At 38.4% G+C, this 21,003-nt stretch overlaps 1 protein-coding gene across 4 annotated transcripts in view; it reads right to left on the bottom strand.

Annotated features, from left to right (window-relative positions):
• The window catches only part of unc5a (unc-5 netrin receptor A), a 241,245-nt gene that overhangs the window by 77,198 nt on the left and 143,044 nt on the right, over positions 1-21,003 (bottom strand). For 2 of the 4 annotated variants that reach the window (XM_065263955.2, XM_065263956.2), the window contains exons 3-6: positions 18,040-18,183; positions 10,778-10,881; positions 8,463-8,643; positions 5,990-6,157 (exon numbers count right to left, since the gene is read on the bottom strand). In XM_065263955.2, coding sequence (XP_065120027.2) covers positions 5,990-6,157; positions 8,463-8,643; positions 10,778-10,881; positions 18,040-18,183 — 597 coding nt within the window. The remainder of the gene's footprint in view (positions 1-5,989; positions 6,158-8,462; positions 8,644-10,777; positions 10,882-18,039; positions 18,184-21,003) is intronic. The other 2 variants (XM_065263957.2, XM_065263958.2) reach the window with 1 other exon arrangement.

Below are 21,003 nucleotides of genomic sequence, written 5' to 3'. Positions count from 1 at the left end.
CAGTCGGAGTGCGAGAAACATGTGAGATCCAGTGAGGAATAAAGCCACTGCAGGAACATTATCCAACCCCCTGGCTCAGCATGACCCTTATCAAAAAACCTGCCTTTGTCACCACTGTGAACCTTTCATTTTTTATTTATTTTCCTTTTTACTTTATACTTAAATCACAGCAATAAAGGTGCTACTAAAAGTTCTTCACAAGAATGCCATAGAATAGTGGTTCAAAACTCCAGTTCTCACCCCCCCCATTGCCGAATGTTTTAGATGTATCCTTATATCAAAAAACCTGATGATTCCACTCATTAGGCTCCTTCCAGACTGTTTGAAATGTTTCCTTAATTAACACATTAACAAGCTAATGGACTGGTATCAGGTATACTGGGAGAGGGGGCCCGAGGACTGGAGTTGAGAACCAATGCCATAAAAGAACCATTTTTTGGTTCTCCAAAGAAGCTTCTTAAAGGTATAGTTTGGCCAAAAATGATATTAAACCCATGATTTACTCACCCCCAAGCTGTCCGAGTTGCATATGTCCATCGTTTTTCAGACAAACACATTTTCGGATATTTTAGAAAATGTTTTAGATCTTTCAGTTGATTAAATCTAATGTTACGGGGTCCACGACCTTCAAGTCCGAAAAAAGTGCGTCCATCCTACACAAAATAAATCCAAACGGCTCCAGGATGATAAACAAAGGTTGTCTGAGGGTAATCTGTGCGGTGTTGTTGTAGAAATATCCATATTTAAAACTTTATTAACGAAAATAAATACCTTCCGGTAGCGCCGCCATCTTAGTCGCGTCCGCATTCAGGATGAGAGCTTACGCAGCCTACGGAGGCTACTCTGCTGCTGCTCTGTACCCCCGCCCTCCGAATTTGTCATACGTCACTAAGAAAAGTGCGTACACTACGCTAATACTCTCTCCTGAATACAGAGGAGTCTAAGATGGCGGCGCTACCGGAAGGTATTTATTTTAGTTAATAAAGTTTTAAATATGGATATTTCTACAACAACACCGCGCAGATTACCGTCAGAAGACCTTTGTTTATCATCCTGGAGCCGTTTGGATTTATTTGTGAAGGATGGACGCACTTTTTTTGGACTTGAAGGTCGTGGACTATGGGTGGACCCCGTAACATTACATTTAATCAACTGAAAGATCTAAAATATTTTCTAAAATATCCGAAAATGTGTTTGTCTGAAAAACGATGGACATATGCAACTCGGACAGCTTGGAGGTGAGTAAATCATGGGTTTAATATCATTTTTGGACGAACTATCCCTTTAAAAGAACGATCATCCACTATAAAGAAACATTTGTGAAATAGTTCTTTATGGAACCATACAGCCAAAAATCATATTAAATCTATTGCATCGTGAAGCACCTATATTTTTTGCACATATTCAAAAGCCAATAATCTAATTCACTAGCCAGTATCAGCAAAAAAGACTGTTAGTTAGGTGTAAATAAAAACTTGAAAGCTGGAAAACTCAAGAAAAAGCATTTACTCAAGAAAAAAATGTTGGGTCAAATATGACCTATGAACACAACTGTTAGGTTAAATGGACTGCATTTATATAGCGCTTTCATAGACCAATGGCCATCCAAATCGCTTTAAATATTCCTTCACATTCACCCATTCCCTCACACATTCATACACCACCAGCGGTGTCACCCATGCAAGGCGCCATCCAGCTCATCATCGAGCAGCTGGGGTTAGGTGTCTTGCTCAAAGACACTTAGATACTTGGTCAGGTGGACCTGGAGATTGAACCACCAACCTTTCGATTTGTAGACAACCTACATGAACCACTGCTGCCCCAAAAATCATAGACTGTAAAAAATATGGAACTCTAAAAAATGCTGGGCTATTTTCAACCCAACTGGGCTCGTCCGTCAAAAAGGAACGAACCCAGCTCGCTGGGTTGTTTTAACCCACAATGCTGGGTTGTTTTAACTAATTGTGACCCGTCACGGAAACCAGAGACACAAGTCGGCAGCACAAGTTTCGAGGAAATGAGAATCAAAGTTTTTTTTTTCAAAATATGTGATTTTCGTTTTATTGCAGAATCTGTTAGTTGAGATCACGAAGAAGCCTCTCCATGTTTGAGATAGCAGTTTATGTATATTTAAAAGCGTACATTTTGCGGTTGAAATAGGCTTGTTTTTCCGGAGATTCTAGCGTGCAGCGGGGGGCGTCATTGTCTGTGTGTATATTTACATACTGTATAAGCTTTTGTTTTCGCCTCCGCCCCCAAAGGGAACAGCGTGACTACTGAATAAGGATAGTTCGGCCCAAAACTGAAAATAATGTCATTAATGACTTACCCGTATGTCGTTCTAAACTCGGAAGACCTCCGTACATCTGCGGAACACAGTTTAAGATGTTTTAACTTTAGATTTAGTCCGAGAGCTTTCTGTTTCCTCCATTGAAAATCTATGTACGGTTTCCATGTCCAGAAAGGTAATAAAAACATCATCAAAGTAGTCCATGTGACATCAGTGGGTCAGTGAGATTGTGGTGAAGCATCGAAAATACAGTTTGGTCCAAAAATAGCAAGAATTACGACTTTATTCAGCATTGTCTTCTCTTCCGGCTCGAGCGTGAAGTCACGTGACTTGTAGTGACGAGGCTGCCCTGTTCCTCAGGCATGTTTGCTTAGTTTTATTTATTTTTTTCAAACTTATAGCGTGCGTCTCCACAGACTGTAAATGAAGCTCGGGCGCACAAAACAAAAGAAAGATAAAAGAAGCTGGGGCGGAACAAATAACAGTCAGCCGCATCATACGTCAGCCGCGTCACTGACTTTATGGGGCGCCGCAGTCGGATGACGTCAAAGTACCGCGAGAGCTCTTCAAGAAATCTTACGGAGTAGTTTAATTTTGTCTCGCTCTCGCGGTACTTTGACGTCTTGCAGCGCAGCATGAAGTCAAACTCATAAGTTACACAGAGACCCTATTTTAAATACAAAATTTGAAGGCGGGTTCATCTGTTTAACGGAACGCAAATACCGGACTGTAATCTGATATACCCTTACATGTTACGTTGTAAATAGTCCTCAAATTGTATATTATATTGTATTACCAGAAGTTCATGCGAAATCTGATGTAAACAATAGACTATATATTTCACGGATTATAAGCATTTGTGGACAAAAATCATTGGATGATTCACACATCTGAAACAGACTGGATTCGACTTGTGATCCCCACAAAGGTAAAAGTCCTGTTTATTTTTGCATGTTGTTCATTCGGACTTCTGTAATAAAATACTACATATGATGCTAGAACATCGTCTTAAAACGGCTTTACAGGGGGTATGGCTTAGCTAAATGAGATGTAAATGAGCCCTATTGTCTCTCCAGCCAGGGAAAAGGGAAAAGTGTTAACTTTTTTCTTTCTCAAATTTCTCAGCATTCTCTTTCTTTGAATGTGTTACATTCAAATGGCCACAACTTCTCCAAATCTTATCAGATTTCCATGTGTTACACATCTTTAGAAAGCTTAGAAACTGCACTTTCAGAATCTGTGAATAACTCAAAATGCCCCAGATCCGACTTGTGTCCCTACTTTCCGTGACTGGTCACAATTGTGGGGTCAAATATAAAACTTTTCTGTGTTAATTTCAACCCAGCTGCTGGGCTCGTCCCTTTTTGACCCAACACAGGGTTGAAAAATAACCTAGTATTTTTTTGAGTGAAGTGTCCGTGACGTCACCCGCAGGTTTGTAAAGAGCATTTTTGAAAACAATATTTTGCGAAGCCTGCTGTCACCATCTTGGAAGTACATCACCACGAAATCACTCGCGGATAAGCGAAAACAGTAAAAGAGGTGGGACGTGGGTGGAGCTGAGGTGGCTGGTTGCTGAAACCATGCCCACCTAGCTTGATGCTAGTGACAGCAGTGGCAGTTGACACCTCACTCAAGTGGCCACGTCCTTAATTATGCAGACATGTAAGGCTTTATATAAATTAAATGGATTAGTTACAAAAAAATTCACCCCCTCACAGTTGTCATAAAGGGCAAAATTTGCTATATAGACCAAAGAGACTTTTTGTACCAAGCTGTAAACATTATTTTCTGCTGTAACGTTTTAGCATGGGGCGGTCTATTATTCAACCCAGCACTGGGTCAAAAAAGGATGAGCCCAGCCCGCTGTAATTTGGTTTAACCCATGCTGAGTTGTTTCAACCCAAATGCTGGGTTATTTTAACCCATTGTTGGGTCAAATAAAAACATTATCTGGGTTAATTTCAACCCAGCTGCTGGGCTTGTCCATTTTTGACCCAACGCTGGGCTGAAAATAACCCAGCATGCTTTAGAGTGTAGAGACAGCCAATATATTGCAGTTTAAGTCACTACCGTGTTGGCTTCATGAAAAAAGTTGCCCCTTGGTTAAAAATCATCCTTTGCCGGTTGTGTCAACCCATGGTTGGACCAAATAAACATTTTCTAGGTTAATTTAACATAACGGTTGGGTTTGTCCATATTTCACCCAACCATGGGTTGAAACAACCCAGCATTATTTTTTTGAGTATTTGGTCTTTAAAGTACACCATAAGCTGCAAACCCCAGAAGCAAAAACTGTGTAATGCATCTAAACAGACGCAGTTGTGCTGACAAGCACAAACAGTCACAACACTCGCTCACACTGAGAAAGCACAGCTTGTAAGTTTATAAAAAAAAAAACAGAAACATTAAGTTGTTTCACACTGAATAACAATGACACAAAATGTGACATGTATTATAATCGGTTTGTGATGATTGTCAAAATTTGACTTTTTTGCTAACATAGTCTGATAATGTGCAGTTTATAAGGCCTATTAAATGTTTACATTTATGATTTTAAAATAACAATATAAAAATGTGCCAAGAATTAGTTCATCTTTATAAACTGCAGAAACCTTCCTTTATATAGAAATATATAAAATATTTTATTTGAGTGATATTCACGCAAATTGTGGTATTTCCCCCAACCCTCTCTTCTCTCTCCTTCCTTCACCCCGTTATTTTCTTCTCCGTCTCCCCCACTGAAATGCTATTTGGGTCGTAATCATTTGAAATCCATCCCTACAGATCTCTGTCAGAGGCCTTCTCCTGCTCTTTGTGTTTCTGCTCATCAAAAACGCCATATTTTGAGAGCACGTTACTTACAGAGCAGCGTAAAGGTGGCGTCTTATTAAATTTCATTGGATGCTTTGTAATGAAACAAGAGATTGGCCTAAGTAGATAAACCATCTCACTGGAGAACTGAAGGAGGAGAGGGAGCGAGTGATGAGGGCGAGCTGCAGCTGACAAAAGCTTCGATTTCCTCTCCTGTTTACTAAGCGTGGATTTTTTCCACCGGTCAGCAGCGCCTACATAATGCCATTTTTGTCCCAGCTGAAATACACTCGCAGGTCTATCGCAGTAATCAAGAGATTTCCTTCCCCCAAGTCTACCTGAGTCTAATGTCAGCCTGTAAATGAAGTGACCTGACTTCCATTTCAAACTGCACGCGATCGATAAATCCTGAGGAAAACCAGGCTCCCTGTCTTCCTTCTTCCTCCTCTTTATCCGCTTTTAACCCCTGAAGTGAGGGAGTCACGGAAAATCGTGGCGGGGAGACTCTCTTAATACCGAACTAACATTAAACCACACGTTCACTAATGCTTGCAGCGTACTTGCGTGATGCACGAGGGTACAAATGTGTCCAAACCGTTTTTAGTTTTCACGTCATCAGTTTTTAAGTAAACAGAAAAAAGACCTCATGCAGCAAAAGCGACAAAGAAAGAAATAAACAGGAAAAAAACATGATGGCCTAAATGGAGACACGAGCACAGGTTTGGCTATGAATAATTCAATGGTTTTCACGAGCATATGCACAAAAAGCTAACGCCAAGCTACTACAGAGAGAAAGCTATTGGTGCCATCAGAGCAAGGGGAAAGAAAAGTGAAAGGGTCTAAACTAACTCTATTCTGCATTGAGGGACGCCCGGTGGACGTTACCTGGACAGGTGGCAGTGCAGGCGCTTTTCTGGACGCTCTGGCCCTCGCAGGACGTCCCGCCGTTCAGGGGAGTGGGGTTGGTGCAACTCCGGCTCCTCTTCTGCCACCCGCGACCACAGACAGCGCTGCAGGCCGACCACATGGCCCACGTTGACCAGCCCCCATTCACTGCTCGTGTGCCCAGTGCAAAGGAGAGGGGAAACGAACAAAGCGAGTCAGGATTACCCGACGAGCACGAGGACGAAAAACAGCCACAATCACTCTGTGCTTATCCTACGCAGGCCACGGTACAACAGCAAGAAAATGTAAATTGTTGCTAGCGCTACTGTTGCTAAGTGGTTTGACATCCTTGAAACGACGGCCACATCTCAGCAATCATATTTTTTCTTTGGCATGATATTTTTAGCAACAGTGCTTTCATTAACATACTGACAGTGTTATACGGTTAAGCGGCATCTTTAAATGTATCCCCTTTAAAACACTGAGCTACCTCATTGGCCATTTAAAAACGTAAAAATCAATGCTGTTTATTGCTCAATCTCTTTTATAAGTAAGGTAACGTCTAACACTACTGGGTGAAATGGAGGACACATGGTAAATGGGAGTTTTTACGGGAACGGCCTAGTTTTATCTCATGACGCTCATGTGGGGAGTATATTGGTTTTCTGCAATGCACCGTAACACAGTATGGTTTTTATGGCACCAATATCTTGGCTCGTGAAATTCGTAATCCTGGAAGATTCCGTGATGATGTGAAGTCCAAAGTTCACGCAGGGTTTTTAATCAAGTCCTCAGCCTCCTCTCTCTTGGTGGCAGAATTCCGAGCAAATCTGATTTCTTCTTCCCCTGGTAACTCGACTGATTTGTTGTCCTGAAGCCCCGATCGCCGTTCAGGGTCTATATTTTCGCCGGGAGCTGCTCCCTAATTCTCAGCGATTTCTCACACCGGTCGGGCTGAATCAATTCTTTAGCCTCTCTTCTACCACTGATTGCTCACCGCAAAGAAGGAAATTGCGCAGCTACTCGGGGTCCTGATTACCTCTTAGCGCACCGTCGTGCCAGAAGTCAAATTCAGCCTTGTTAAAATGCATCTCCGGCCCCTGTCCAACAGCACTAATAACAGCTCTCACACCACCTATGGCTCAGCCAATAAGCAAGCCTGCAAGACTTCAAATTAGTAAACTGACATTTTAATGTGAAGCCATGGGGGAAAAAGGAATAGCATAAAGGACCGTGCTTAATAGTTCTTTTGATCAAAAGCTATTCAAGGGGATTTTTTCTTTAATTAATTTTTACAATGGTAGCAAATTGCTGAAGGAACATTGCGCAATTTGAAACCGCCAAATTGTATGGCAGTGCACCTACAATTCATAAGGCTATTTCTCTTTTTTCCCTCGTGCGAGGGCTTCATTGATTGACAGCTTAAAAAGCAAACAATGGAGGAAAATATCCTCGGCTGGCTCTTCGCAGGAGCCTTCCATTAAAATGCCCCCAATCATGCGGTTCTGACGAAATTCGACGACTTATCCAATCTCAATTCATCAGAAAAATAATTGTAAGTTTATTTCACTTTTTCCTATTAAGTACAACATGCTGATTTCTCCGACTGATTGGCGCCTTTGGCGTTACGAATCAACCGCTGCATTTATTCCGATTTAATGCAAATCGATGCACAGTTGTCCCTTTGCTCATTATCTTTACACTCCCTAATCAATCTGACGAGTTATGCTTCAAAAACCCCCAAAAGTTCAATTTCTTCATCGTTAACGTTTGTTTTCAACGTTGTTGTGTGTAGAGGGAGTCTCTGTAGATCTGTCTCAGCTCTGTAGTACGCATCGTGCGTGACCAACTCTGTTCTGATCAGCAAAATGCGTGTATGGGGTTGTAATGCGCGTTACCTTTAGTACGGCGCTTGTTCGCCGACCCCACCGGGGCTCAGCGATGCTCTGCAGCTGTGCATTTTAATAAAGGTCAGTTAGCTTATAAACCTAATTCATTAGCCAATTTCTGCCATTAATTCAACAAGCTCGACTACAGTGTTAATCTTTGTCAGCTCTGCTGAGATTTCTCTGACGCTTTGCTCCTTGAAATGTTGTGATTACGTAAGCAGAACAGGGTCACTTTAGCAAACTAATGCAAGCTAAAGCTGACGCTGAACTTTGTTTATTTATATTTGTATGCTTGATTTTAATGTGGCTTATTTAAAACAGTAAGAAACAAAGAAATAAAACAAAAAAAGTTGTAGTAAAAACGCAGAAGAAATATTTGAAGCTATTTTTAACGTAGTAAACCAAGGTCGGTAAATTCTTTTCTCAGAATCTGATCAAAACAGAGTTGTCCATCAAAGCTAGTCTGACTCTCAGTAAATTACTCCTGACTTTGGGTCAAAACCATTCCAAAACTTTTGTCTACTGAAATGTGAAGGCATTTATCTGTGATCCAAGAGTGGAACAAAGTATGAGAAGAAACGCACCATAGACAATCACAGTGGCCGAGGAGCTCTTGCGTCGGGCCACAATGTTCTTGGCCACGCAGGTGTAGTTGCCTGTGTCGGCCAGACGGGCTTGTTTGATGATGAGATTATGGTCCTCGGTGATGAAGAAATTGGGGTCAGTCTTGGGGTCGATCAGCTCCTCGTTTCTCTGCCACTCCACCTGGTGATATACACAGAGGAAAACATTTCACAGCTTCAATCTGACTCAGACGAATGGAAAACGCTCGGTATGATCTTACAGGTGTTGTGGGCAACTCCCATGGCCTCTTCTTAGGCTGAGGATATTAAGGTTTGGCAGGCGTTTTATGGAACCATCCGGGTATGAAGAAGTCAATTAGCATTTTAACTTTTTTAAATCTACTGTACGTAAAGAAATAAACAACGCTATCTCATGGCAATTCTTATATGGTTTATCAGGTGGCTAATTCGTACAGTACGACCACATTCATACATTTTTAACAATTATATATTTTTTATGATAAATGTATGTTTTGGCACAATTAACTTTGTACGAATTCATACGATTTCGCAAACTCATAAAATATGTACGAATTATTGTGAGATCCGGCAAAAGCTTCATCAGCAATTTGAAGTAGGGATGATCAACGTCGCAATATTTTTCATATTGCTTGTCATGCTTTGTTAATTGTTATCCGTCAAATTTGACCGCAGCAAGACTTTTACATGATTCCTTTGCTTGCAAAATGCAAATATCACATGGTATGCAAATGCTAAATTATATCAAGGTTATTTTTTCTCTGTAATGCTAAGCTACGTTAATTTTTCACAATCAAGATTTCCAAAAATATTCAATGTGCTAATCAATTAAGAAGCATTTACCGTACCATGACCGACACATCTCAAAGTAAAAAACGTAGTAATAGTAAAAAAGATTTTCACGAAAGTATTTTCTAAAAATACTTTCATTGATTAATTAAATTTTTTCCATTAAAACAAGGTCTGATATGTTTAAAGGCATTCATTTCAAATATTTTACTTACAATTTAACACACCTTTGAATATTAAAAATGTAAAAAATGTCATTACCCTAACCATTTGAAACTATCAATAGCAAAAAAAAGAAGATATGATGCCTAAGGATGTATTTATTAATAATGCATAATTACATATTAGTTAAGTATATTTTATTAAAAAATTATAATTGTAACCAATTTTGGTTCAATGTGGAAAACTATATATCGGTAATTTTAATAAAAAAAGTAATGTACACCAAAAGCTTTTTACTAAAAAAAAATAAAGTAAAATGTTAATCTGGTAGCCATTTGAAAGATACCGGCAGATGTGTTTTTTTTTAAACATAATCATTAAAATATACTGTTTTAAAGTACAGCTACATTTCAATGATGTTATAATTTTTGTAAACCATGGTAGCTGTATCTGTATTGTGCTGTGTACATACATATATATATATACACACATTTATGTATGATATGTATACATTTGGTACCAATATGTGCCTTCTAGACACTAATAGGACCTTTTCAGGTACCAGTATGTACCTCTGAGGTACTAATATGAACTTTTTAGGTGCAAAGCTGTACTTTTGAAAGGTACCTGCCCCAGTGACAGCTGGGATATATATTTTTAACTTTTTTCGTTTGAAAGTGTGAAGTATTTACACCTCAAACTAGATGATTCGCACAACTTCACAGCCTAAATAAACTGAGAATTACTGAATAATTCATGTGGGTGCTTCAACAAAAATATTGAAAGTAGCTTTCAAACCCAAAAAATTTTATTTCCATTGTAAGTGCCTTACTGTAACAGCAATTTTTTGACTGAATGGCGAGTTATCAACGTGCGTTAACCAACATTGTGCCACAGATGCTGTTAAGTAAGTTTAACTTGTGCTAAACTTGTGATAAAAAATACCAGACTGGAAAAGACAGAAAAGAATGAAGTCAAAAGTCATGAGCACTTCAGTGAGAGAAAATTGAGTTCAATTAAATCGGAGTTGAATATTTTTTTTTGAGAGCAGTGAACTGCTGTCGCCATTGTTGGGCTGATCTGGAAGTTTCGACAGACATTTTAAGTTGCAACAGCTGCTCACAGGCTGGTCCAGTGCAAAAAGACACATTATTGATGGGATCTAAGCTGCCAAATCACTTCGCATGGCTCCTCGTCAAAGTCCATCTGACTGAACAGACGGATTATGGTGAAAGACGTCACTAAAATGCGGCAAATCTCTGGCTCGCTGGTGTATTTGTGCGAGTACATTAATAAGCGTGATAATTAGCAGAGCGGATTTGAGCATGTTTCCGTGTTAGTCTCACCTCAGCAGGAGGAACGCCTTCTGGAGGATGACAGCGCAGGAGAACTTCCTGATCCAGTGCCACTTCCTTACCCAGTGGTTCCTCCTCAAAGTTCTTCCTCAGATCTGCAGACCAAAATCATGCATCTGTCATGTTATGATGTTTATTATTATAATACAACACTGGTTTTGACTTAACATTATAAAAAAGTAAATACAAAAATAGAAATTTGCTTATTTACCTATATTTGTCAAGTTATAGCAACTTAGTCATGGAAAGTAGGGGAGAGCGGGGCACAACCTAACACTTTTTGGTTTTGGCTCAATCATTAAAAATATTTTAGTTTGATTAATTATATTTTTACACAAGCAAAACACACATCTCTTCTACGAATGAACATTTAAAGTTTGTTTCTAGTACTTACCATTCTTGGACAATTACACCAAACATGACAGAAGTGCAAACGTTACAACTTACCCCATAGGTGGGGTTAATTGTAACAGGCAGGGGGTTAGTTGTAACACTTGCTAAAAATTAAGTTTGCAGGCAAATATTTCAATACTATTTTGTCTATATACTTGATATTGTTTATATATCTGCCTATAATAGAAAGCTATCCACACTGTATTCATTCATCCAGCTCTTTTCTAACAATAGTTCAATTATAAATGGATACAAATGTCTAAATATGTGATAACTGTGTATTTTTTATGGTTTATTGCACGTTATGCCCAAAACACACCCATTACTCATTACGAAAATAGGAACAACCCCTTTAGGCCGTGCGCTTTCAACGCAAAGTCTGTTTGCTGCTACGACCGTACCGGTGTTTTTTTTTACCAGAAGCGCATGCTGATAACGTCATTGTGCTAATGTGTGTCGCAACCATACTTATACTTAATATATTAAAGAGTTAAAGCTAGTTTTATACAGTACACTGTACGAAGTAAAAGTTGGATCAACTTTAAAAACTACTTTAATTCGTAAAACCTAAAAAATATATTTTATTATCAACTTATATGTTTAGGTGAAAAATACTTTTTTGTATCAAAAACTTTTTACAGTGTAGTTAAAGGAATTAATCATGTACTAAACAGCAGCACACAATGCTTAATAAACTCACTGTGTTGGGTTAAAGTATGTGTATGTTATGTATAATTCGTCAAGTATACATATATTTAAGCTAGCTTTCTTGGTATATATAAATTTTTTCATTCAGATTGCTTCTATGTGTAGTTAGATGCTTCATACAACTAGACATGTGTAATACTTGTACAAAGTGTAATGTGCCGTACTGTAAGTTAAATGTGTAGCACCATCAGAATTTCATTTCTCTGTATGTTTGTTCACATAATGGAATGACAGTAAAGCTGATAAAGTTAAAGTTAACAAAATAATAAAAATACTGCCACTGACTATTGTTTGTTATAAAAATACAAAATGTAATGAGGACAATAAAGCCTCCTTTGAGAATTGTGTAATTTTTGAATAATTGGCCTATGTGCTCAAGACTAACAAAAGGGGTTTGATTAAATTTCATTTAAATAAATTGAAAACAACAGATTGCAATGACAATGTGACTAAAAGCCATTTATTTTTCAAACAGTTGTTGATCTGAGAAATGTTTAGCAAAAACGCACACATGATCGGCCTTCAAATTCAAGTGTGGGCAAGACAGAAAAGTAATGTCACTGTGATTTCTGTACTATATAATTAGTTTCTTCCCACATACAGTACAGGAATATCATTTTTAAAATATGCATAGTGTCAGAAATTGTTAGCAGCAAGTTTGTTTCATTGATTGATAACTCATCATGCTCATTACATTACAGTATATTGATGCAATTCATCCCTAATCGTTTTTTTCCTCCAGAAAGGCAGTTTATTTGCATCAACAATTGATTAATTTTGAGAATATAATTAAGTCTTATTTTTACAGATTTTTAAACTATATGCCCAATTGTAAGCCACTGCGAATCAAAAACATATTTGGCAACATCTAACAATTCATGGTCAGTGTGAATGGAGCATTAAAGGCGGGGTGTAACATTTTTGAGAAATGCTTTGGAAAAGGGAGTCGGGCGGAGTACCATAACACACTTGTAGCCAATCAGCAGTAAGGGGCGTGTCTAGCGAGGGGAAATTAAAAATTAGATTACACTTCAAATATTTTTTCTCAACGATTGTATCTGTTACTTCTGTTATTTCTTATACTTTCAAGTGTTTGTTTTTCTAATAGGTTTGGTTTAAAGCAAGTTATTAGATGCTACTAAGAAGGGGTATGACATCTTGATTTGTGTGTTTGATTGATTAAAAAGGGAAAATGGGCGGGGCCTTGATACTGCGGCTCCACCTTACGATCATCCCTGCGCACAATCTGGCTCCAAACCATATTTGAGATATTTAGACTTTTTTTTACAGTGGAAGTTCATGCAGACACATCGTCCATCTTTTTTAAAGTCTATGTTTTTTTCGTATCCAATCTGTAATCTGGATATTGACTTAAATTCTCCAGTGGTTAAGAGGAGCTCTTCACATTTACAAACATCACCAAGAAAGTAAACTGACAGAGACATTTAATTTAATATTTCCCATGTCATATTCCATAATGTGTTTTGTGTGTGGAGAGTAATATGTGACTCAGGGCTTCGTTTGGACTGTGTACATTTCATCCGAGCTTTCTCTCCAAGAAGGATCCATATCATATACCCAAGTGCTTGTTACACCCTGCTTGGCTGCTTCACAGAACGGCTGTCTGTAGCCCCCAGGCGAAGCATCCACTAAAAGGAATTGTATTATCTTCACCCGATACCACGCTAAGACTGTGGTATCCACGCGACCACCCACTCTACGTAAAACCCCTGGGACAGGTGTTGATGCGAGCCGAATTGTATTTGCCATCAAAATTGCATTACTCTTGATGGGGGGCTGACGTTGGATGGTACAATTTCAAAACAACATTTGCATAAGCATTTGTATTTGTTATGGCAAAGAAAAGCTTTTGGAAAGAGATTTCTTCAGCTGATGCACGTAAAAATGTAAAGGGCAACTTTTATAAATAGTTGATAAACTTTGTCGGAGGCAGGGTGCGATTTGTGAAAAAAACAGAGGGGGGGATGTTTTCAGAGGCGTCGATTTCTGCGACGGTGGGTACTCACCATATTTCGTCATGAGTTATTTTGAACCCACCACTAGTTTTTACTTTTTTGACTGTTTTCAGTGGTTATGAAGAGCAATATGAGAGAGAAATTTGGTAATCATTGTCCGACCTAACAAAAATCCATTATAATATATTTTTTTATATATATATTTCTAATTAAAATATTTCTAATATTCAGAAATGCGCTCTCCGCTCACGAGCTCTGATCGGAACAAACCCGAACCTCACTGTCTGCTGAACTTGCGCAGAAACATCAAAATAACCAGCTTTTTAAAATGGTTTTAAACTAAACATTTAGACTATTTTAGCGCAAATTATGAGCTTATTGACGATTTTTTATCATTCTTGACATAATGCGTCTGTTCACAGCACATTTCAAAACATTTTAATTCATAAAAATAAATCATGAGAACATTAACTTCAATTATTAGTTAATTAATTTTTAATTTTTACACTAATAGTTTATCTTTCCCCACACATATGAACTGTGATCATGCACAACGAAAAAACACGCAAGAATTAAATCTTGAATGGCAAAACTGTATGGCACAACGTAGTGTCAACTTAAACATATATGAACAATGTATTGATTGCAAAGTTAAACCATAACAGTAGAAACAGCTTTACTGCTGCTTTTAAAGTAATAACATTAACTTTACACCGCAATGCTGAGCTACAGTGAAATGATAGAAAAGACAGATGCATTATGTCAATTAGCCTCATTTGCGCAAACTGGACGCGCCCGCGCCTCGCTAAACGCCTCATCGGCATTTATCATGTGTCACTTCTGCCATTCTCAGTGGTGTGACTGGGACACTTACTCTGCTTGTCATCATAAACAGATTATCAGATTGTCTCGCTTTATTAATATGCGGATGAATATGCTGCCTTCCATCGTTTCGACACACAGCTCCATAACCATCTCGCATGTGTTGATAGGCTTTTACTCGTGAGGTGTAACCGGGTCTGTAACCAATCAGGTAGCGCCGTGGGCGGGACATTGAGCAAGTCTTCAGAGTGGTGAATACAGAGAGGCTGCGCGGCAGCTGTATCAGAGCCAGCCAAAGCAGCGCATTTTAAAACAAAATTGACTTTATTCAAACCACGGATCCGTGATAAGTTTTGTGATCCGTCTCGCCACTAGTGTAGTAGCACTGATCACTTTGAGGGGGGGATAAATTTATCCCCACCGGGGATAAAAATTATTAAGCAGAGGCAGGGATACATTGACCAGAAAGGGGGAAATCCCACGCATCCCCCCCAGCAAATCGCACCCTGGTCGGAGGTGTAAACGTGATTTCTTGGTTGTGAGTTGTATGAAGGTTGTATTAGGGGGAGGGCCTTTCTCAGTCTAGAGAGCACATGATTGGACTAAAATCTGTGTATTTCTTCCTTTTTCCCAGAAGAGAATGAAATATTTACATCTGTAAGGTGTGAGGAGTTGATTCTAAGTTGATTCAGTCAATGCAAAGACGAGTTTAGGCATCCTGCCGCGTTAACCAATCAGGACCTTGCTGTAGTAGTGACGTGATTACAGGAAGCGAGCGGAGTGGCGAAGTCTAAGCGGAGTTGCAGAAGCCCCTCCCATGACGTGAATTTCCGCGTGAATGTCTTGAATGACTAGAATTTTCACGCGCGAATGAAGTTACGCACACACCAAACGCAGGTCATAACGTTACTCGCTCTAGATTACTCGCAGGATTTAACTTCGTGTCATGCGAATTTTTCGCTCGAGTTGAATATTTTCAACTTGGGCGAGAACGCGTTTAAGGCAAATACAGCGTGTTTTTGTGGCAAACGCGCCGCCCATGTGGCGTCATTGCATCGCCCCACACGAGGATGCGTCTGATCACGTCATTGCATTGACCTTGTATGTAATCACGCAAATCGTTGAGCTCGCATCTGGTGTGAACCCGCAGTGAAATGTTCAAGCGTCCAAATAGTAGACAGCTGCCCGTGTAGACAATTGAGTTTTTGAGACGGAGCTAATCTGTGGTCTTTTCTCTCGGTCAGGCCGACACCGCAAGTCATTTAATTCTTCAAAACAGATATCATGCCTGTCCTCACCTATCAGCCCTTTGCAAACATCAAGAGGTGAAGAGGGGTTTTTGACAATCAATTTAATTAAATGGGATTTAATGGGAATCAAAGCGGCACAAAGGATTAGATGGCCATCGAGTCCTTAGATGAAGCTGTCTTGACATTGAGGGAAATACAGAAAGGTTTCTTACAGAATTTGTAAAGGTGATACATAAAATAAAAATCTGTCCTTATTTGCTTAACCTTTCAGAACACAAAAGGTTTTCTGACTGCTCTGAAAGCATGTTGTCAAGCTTTAAAAGTAAAGGTATTATTATAAAAGCACCATATATGGCTCGTGTGCATCCATCATGCCTTCTGATGTCATATGATAGCTTGACTCATACGTGCTTTAGCATATGAAAATCATCACAAATGGCCACGAGAAACCAGCGGTTCGGCGTCACTGGTGTCTAAACTGGAAACATATTCGAATAAAGCATGTGAGATTTGCGAGTAGCGGTAGAGGCGAACATGTTCAGTGAATAGTAATTTACATGTCAGTCTTTTTCTTTAACACAAACCTATCAAATGCCAACTACAGAAGTTGCATGGCGTATATTTATGGCAAAGTTTTTTTGTAATTTAAGCTTAACAGCTCACTGCTTGTATGGGGAAGGATATAAGCTGGAGCAAACCTTTTCAAGTGAACTATAAGGTGAATGTGAAGCTGAGCGATATTTATTCAGAATATTTATAAGCGCCACACTGAGATGATTCACAATTAAATCACAGGGTGCTTTGATCACCGGTTCAGACACAAATGGTCGTCCTTTAGATGATATTTAAAAGCGAGAAGGTCTCCTGCTCAGATTTCTGCTGATGTTTGTTCTGTGTGCTTTTCTGGTGTTTAATCACTTTATCGCACACAGATATCAAAACCGCACAGCCTCTCGAGGCAATTACTAAGTGTTACATTTCAGATTAACAGATTTCCTTGCCACAGGCTCTTCTTGATCAAACTTTTCCAATCAAACATTAAATAAATCATATAAAACCAACTCAATCAATCAGCCTTGAGGAAAATGCAACATAAGTGCTAAGATTGATAGGGATAACACTACCAAATTACTGTAAAAGTCGGCACTTATGTGGTGTTTAGCACACTAAAAAATTTCTCAAAATTTTGTATTTAATGCTGATTGGTTAAAGAGTCTTTAATATGTGCTTAAAGGGATATTCCACCCTTAAATGAAAATTCTTTTAATTTTCTTAAAAATAAAGTATGGTAAGCAAACAGTTTTAGGTACCCATTGACTTTCAAAGTAGGAAAAACAAATGCTATGGAAGTCAATGGGTACCATACAGCTGTGTGTTATTTTTTATGCTAAATACAAGAGGAGATATTTTCATAAATGATGGGAAGAACATGGTAGATGGTACACATTCGCTTCCATAGTAGGAAAAACAAATACCATGGGAGTCAAAGGGTTCAGTCAACTGTGTGCTTACCAACATTGGTAATTTTTAATGATGGAAATTTTAAATATTTGTGTGTGCTTAACAAAATGAAAAACGTATACAGGTTTAGGAACAACACAAGGGTGAGTAAATTCATTGAAACAAAAAATACCACAGTTATTAATACGACTGTTTACTGTAGCAAAACTGTGCTTAATATGTGATAACATTAGTTTGACAATACCTTAGTTTATTTTCCTAACTGGTTTGTTCGATAAGACACTTAAGGCTCCATTATATTGTAATAATTGGTATTGGTCGATAAAAAAAATTACACTATCAGCTATCGGCTGATAGTTTAAAAACCGCCAAAAGTCATGGCCGATATATCCTGTCAATCAAAATGCAATGAATTTGAGGTTTGTGTAAAGAAAATTTAAAGAAACATTACTAGTTTAATTTTCAATATAAATGATCATCAGAAAATGTAATCTTCAGAATTTAATTAATGCAAAGTAATATAACCACTTAACTATCGGTATCCGCAGATACCAGTCTGAATAATCTGCTATTGGTAGAAAAATTTAATATCGTGCATAAAAATCCAAATATTTTTATTGAATGACACCAAAGCTGAACTCACATGCAATGCGCACATATGCCTTTTGGCTCTTCTGGGTTCCCGTAGTGCTCCAGGCCACACACTGACACCAGTAATCCTCCAGGCCGAAGATCTTCTCCACCTGCTGTCTAGAGATGTCAATCTTTACCTGCATCACCGGCAGCCCTGGGACAAAACCAGACACAGCAAACACGCTCAACTCAAAGGTCTAAACATATCACCGCTGACAGAGAGACCTGATCAGAGGTCAGTCTGTCTGCTGCCCCTTGGTAATTTCCAGTTAATTTGTGGCAGCGTGATTGCCAGAAGTGTGCAGCTCATCACAATGATGCAAACCATTGGCAACTATGGACGGTAAACGTGGACACTTCTACAAATAGTTATGTGGTGAACTATCATTACTTTTATGCAGTGATGGCAAACCTGCGGCAACAATGGACAATTCATCATACTCCAGCTGCCTACAGTTACTTTTCATGGAAGTGTAAAAGTTAACTTTTTGCAAGAGCTGCAAACTTTTGCAAAAAAAATCACTGCAATTTGCAATTGCATAGTATTTTTAAAAGAGGACTGTGGATGGTTAAAGGTACATTATGTCATTTTCACCATTAGAAGTTGCTAAACAACAACAACGGTGTAGCTTGATGATGGTGCGAAAGAGCGTGGAACAATGGGAGTTAAAGTCTTCACATTCATTGTCGATAGAAATCGATCTGACAGGAATCATGTTTACAGATGATGTAATGAAATAAATATCTATTACATTATATTGTACTCCCACACTGTGGCATAATAGAAACAACAACAGTGCTAAACACATCAAGTAATACTACTGCATATGACACTGCGCAGATCGACCGATGTATGACATCAAAAAGTGACGCAACAGTCCTGCTTTTGATGTCATAAGCCATCAAAGCAGCAAAAGATGAACCAAGAAAATACTTTGACAAAATGCCATTAGTAAGCATTTGAACAGGTATAAATTTGCACATTTTTTAACACTCTGGGGGTCCAAAAATGCAGCACCGCATTTTGTTGTGTTTTCTCCTCATTAAAGCAAAATCAACTTAAAATACTCCATCATTAATAATCATATACTTACGTGTTATAGATCATTTGAAACTGTGAAGGGTTTTCTTTAATTTGTGTACATTCACAATTACAACAAATCTTTGTGTTTTGTCAAATAAAGAAAATAAACCGGTTGCGCATTCAAACATTTCTGTCTCCGCCAGCTGTCTCTCAAAACACGTTACAAAAATCTATTGAAACTCCACGAATTCTCATCACACAAACATGATACACATATCCAAAGAAAGCCTGAAATGTCTTCTTTTAACAAACTAATTATAATTAAAAACAACTATTGCCTGTTTATATAATCTGTATTGAAGTAAAGAGAGTACTGTTTTTTCCTGACTGACCTCATTATCTGTAATGAGGTCACACCCACAGGCGGTACCTGATATTCATTTGCTAATGACTAGGCGAACAGTTCAAACAGTGACAAACAAAGCATAAAGTTTTATCAGATTTAAAGACTTTACTGCGTGTTTGGATGATAAACATTGTGAGGAAGATCTTCAGTTATGTCTGGACAATGTGGAAGAGTAAAGAAGCGTTCACCTCAGAAGAACAATGAAAGACTGTCTGGAGGTCTTTATATTCTTGAAGTAAGTCATTTATCCTCATTTATATATTTGCTATCATGTAATATGCTTATGGCTTGTGCAGTTCAGCCTACATTATGCGACCTCAGCAGATTGCACGCTTCGGACTGAGAAACGAGCATTGTTTAAAAACTCAAACATTGTTCAAATGTACAGTACGTGCACATGGAAACGAGACACTGTGCTAAATCTGGATGGAGGGATAACAGGAAATACTGTACAGCACTTTGGTCAGTCTTGTGGCTGTTGTAAACATGTTATACAGATAATGTGAACTAGAACTTTGCTGGTAGTTTTTCTGATATTTTAATTTAAAAATATTGGTCATTTAATAGTACTGAGAAATGATTGCCAAATAACATCACAATCATTATTTCCTAAATACAAGAAGAATGCCGCAAGCGAAGTCAGGTTTTGTTTTCTCAAATCCAAACGTCTAATATGATGTCTGGGGTGGATTAATAAATAAACAGATTTAAATATTTATGTAAGCTTTCAGTGGGAGATATTTTTCCCGGTTCTTTAATATGTGTCCTCCATTGTGAAATGAGCAGCTGAGGATTATCCTATCAAGGGTATCTTCTGAAAATAAAAATTCAAAGGGGACAAGAAAAAAGTGATAATTTGTCAGACAAATACGGCTGTACAGTCATCCAACAAAATGATTTATTTTCAGCTGACAATTATGAATGAACATCATCACAGTCAGCCGACACCAACAACAGAAAATGTGTAACGCATAATGAAGCTTGTTTTGCAAATGGGGCTGAGGTTAGACAAAGATCATTTTTCTTTTCTTTATCTTCCCAGCGTTCATCACTCTGTACGAAAGCATGACCTTGAAGATGTCCACATCCCCCTCAACATATCCACCTTACATCTAATTTCTCACATGATCTCCTTTTCTCCCACCCAAGCCTGATTATCCCTCCATCCAACCCAGTTTATCACTTTCACTCCCGCTTTTGCTTTCTTATATCTAGTTTGCATTCTTGCAAACAAGGGCTGGGTTTCAAAATCTAGCAAGACATACATTTTGAATAGATTTTGTTGCACATCATATGTGCATTTAATATTAACAATGGAAAATAATTTAAATTTGTGAAATCTAAAGTCTCATAATCTGATTAGGAGTTTGATTTCACATAAATTTTTTTTTACATGATTTCACGCAGTCAATATTATACATTAACAGCAAATCACAAAAAATGACTTTATCTGGATTTTCACAGGTAGGGGCATTTCTGCATCATAAACTATTTTGGGGCATCATCTGTACATTTAAATCGAAGCTACTTTAACTCCAACCCCA

Source organism: Paramisgurnus dabryanus, chromosome 16 (assembly GCF_030506205.2).
Source record: "Paramisgurnus dabryanus chromosome 16, PD_genome_1.1, whole genome shotgun sequence".
NCBI lineage: Eukaryota > Metazoa > Chordata > Actinopteri > Cypriniformes > Cobitidae > Paramisgurnus > Paramisgurnus dabryanus.
Note: the sequence above shows the minus strand (reverse complement) of the source record. Positions and strands in the feature narration are given on the sequence as shown.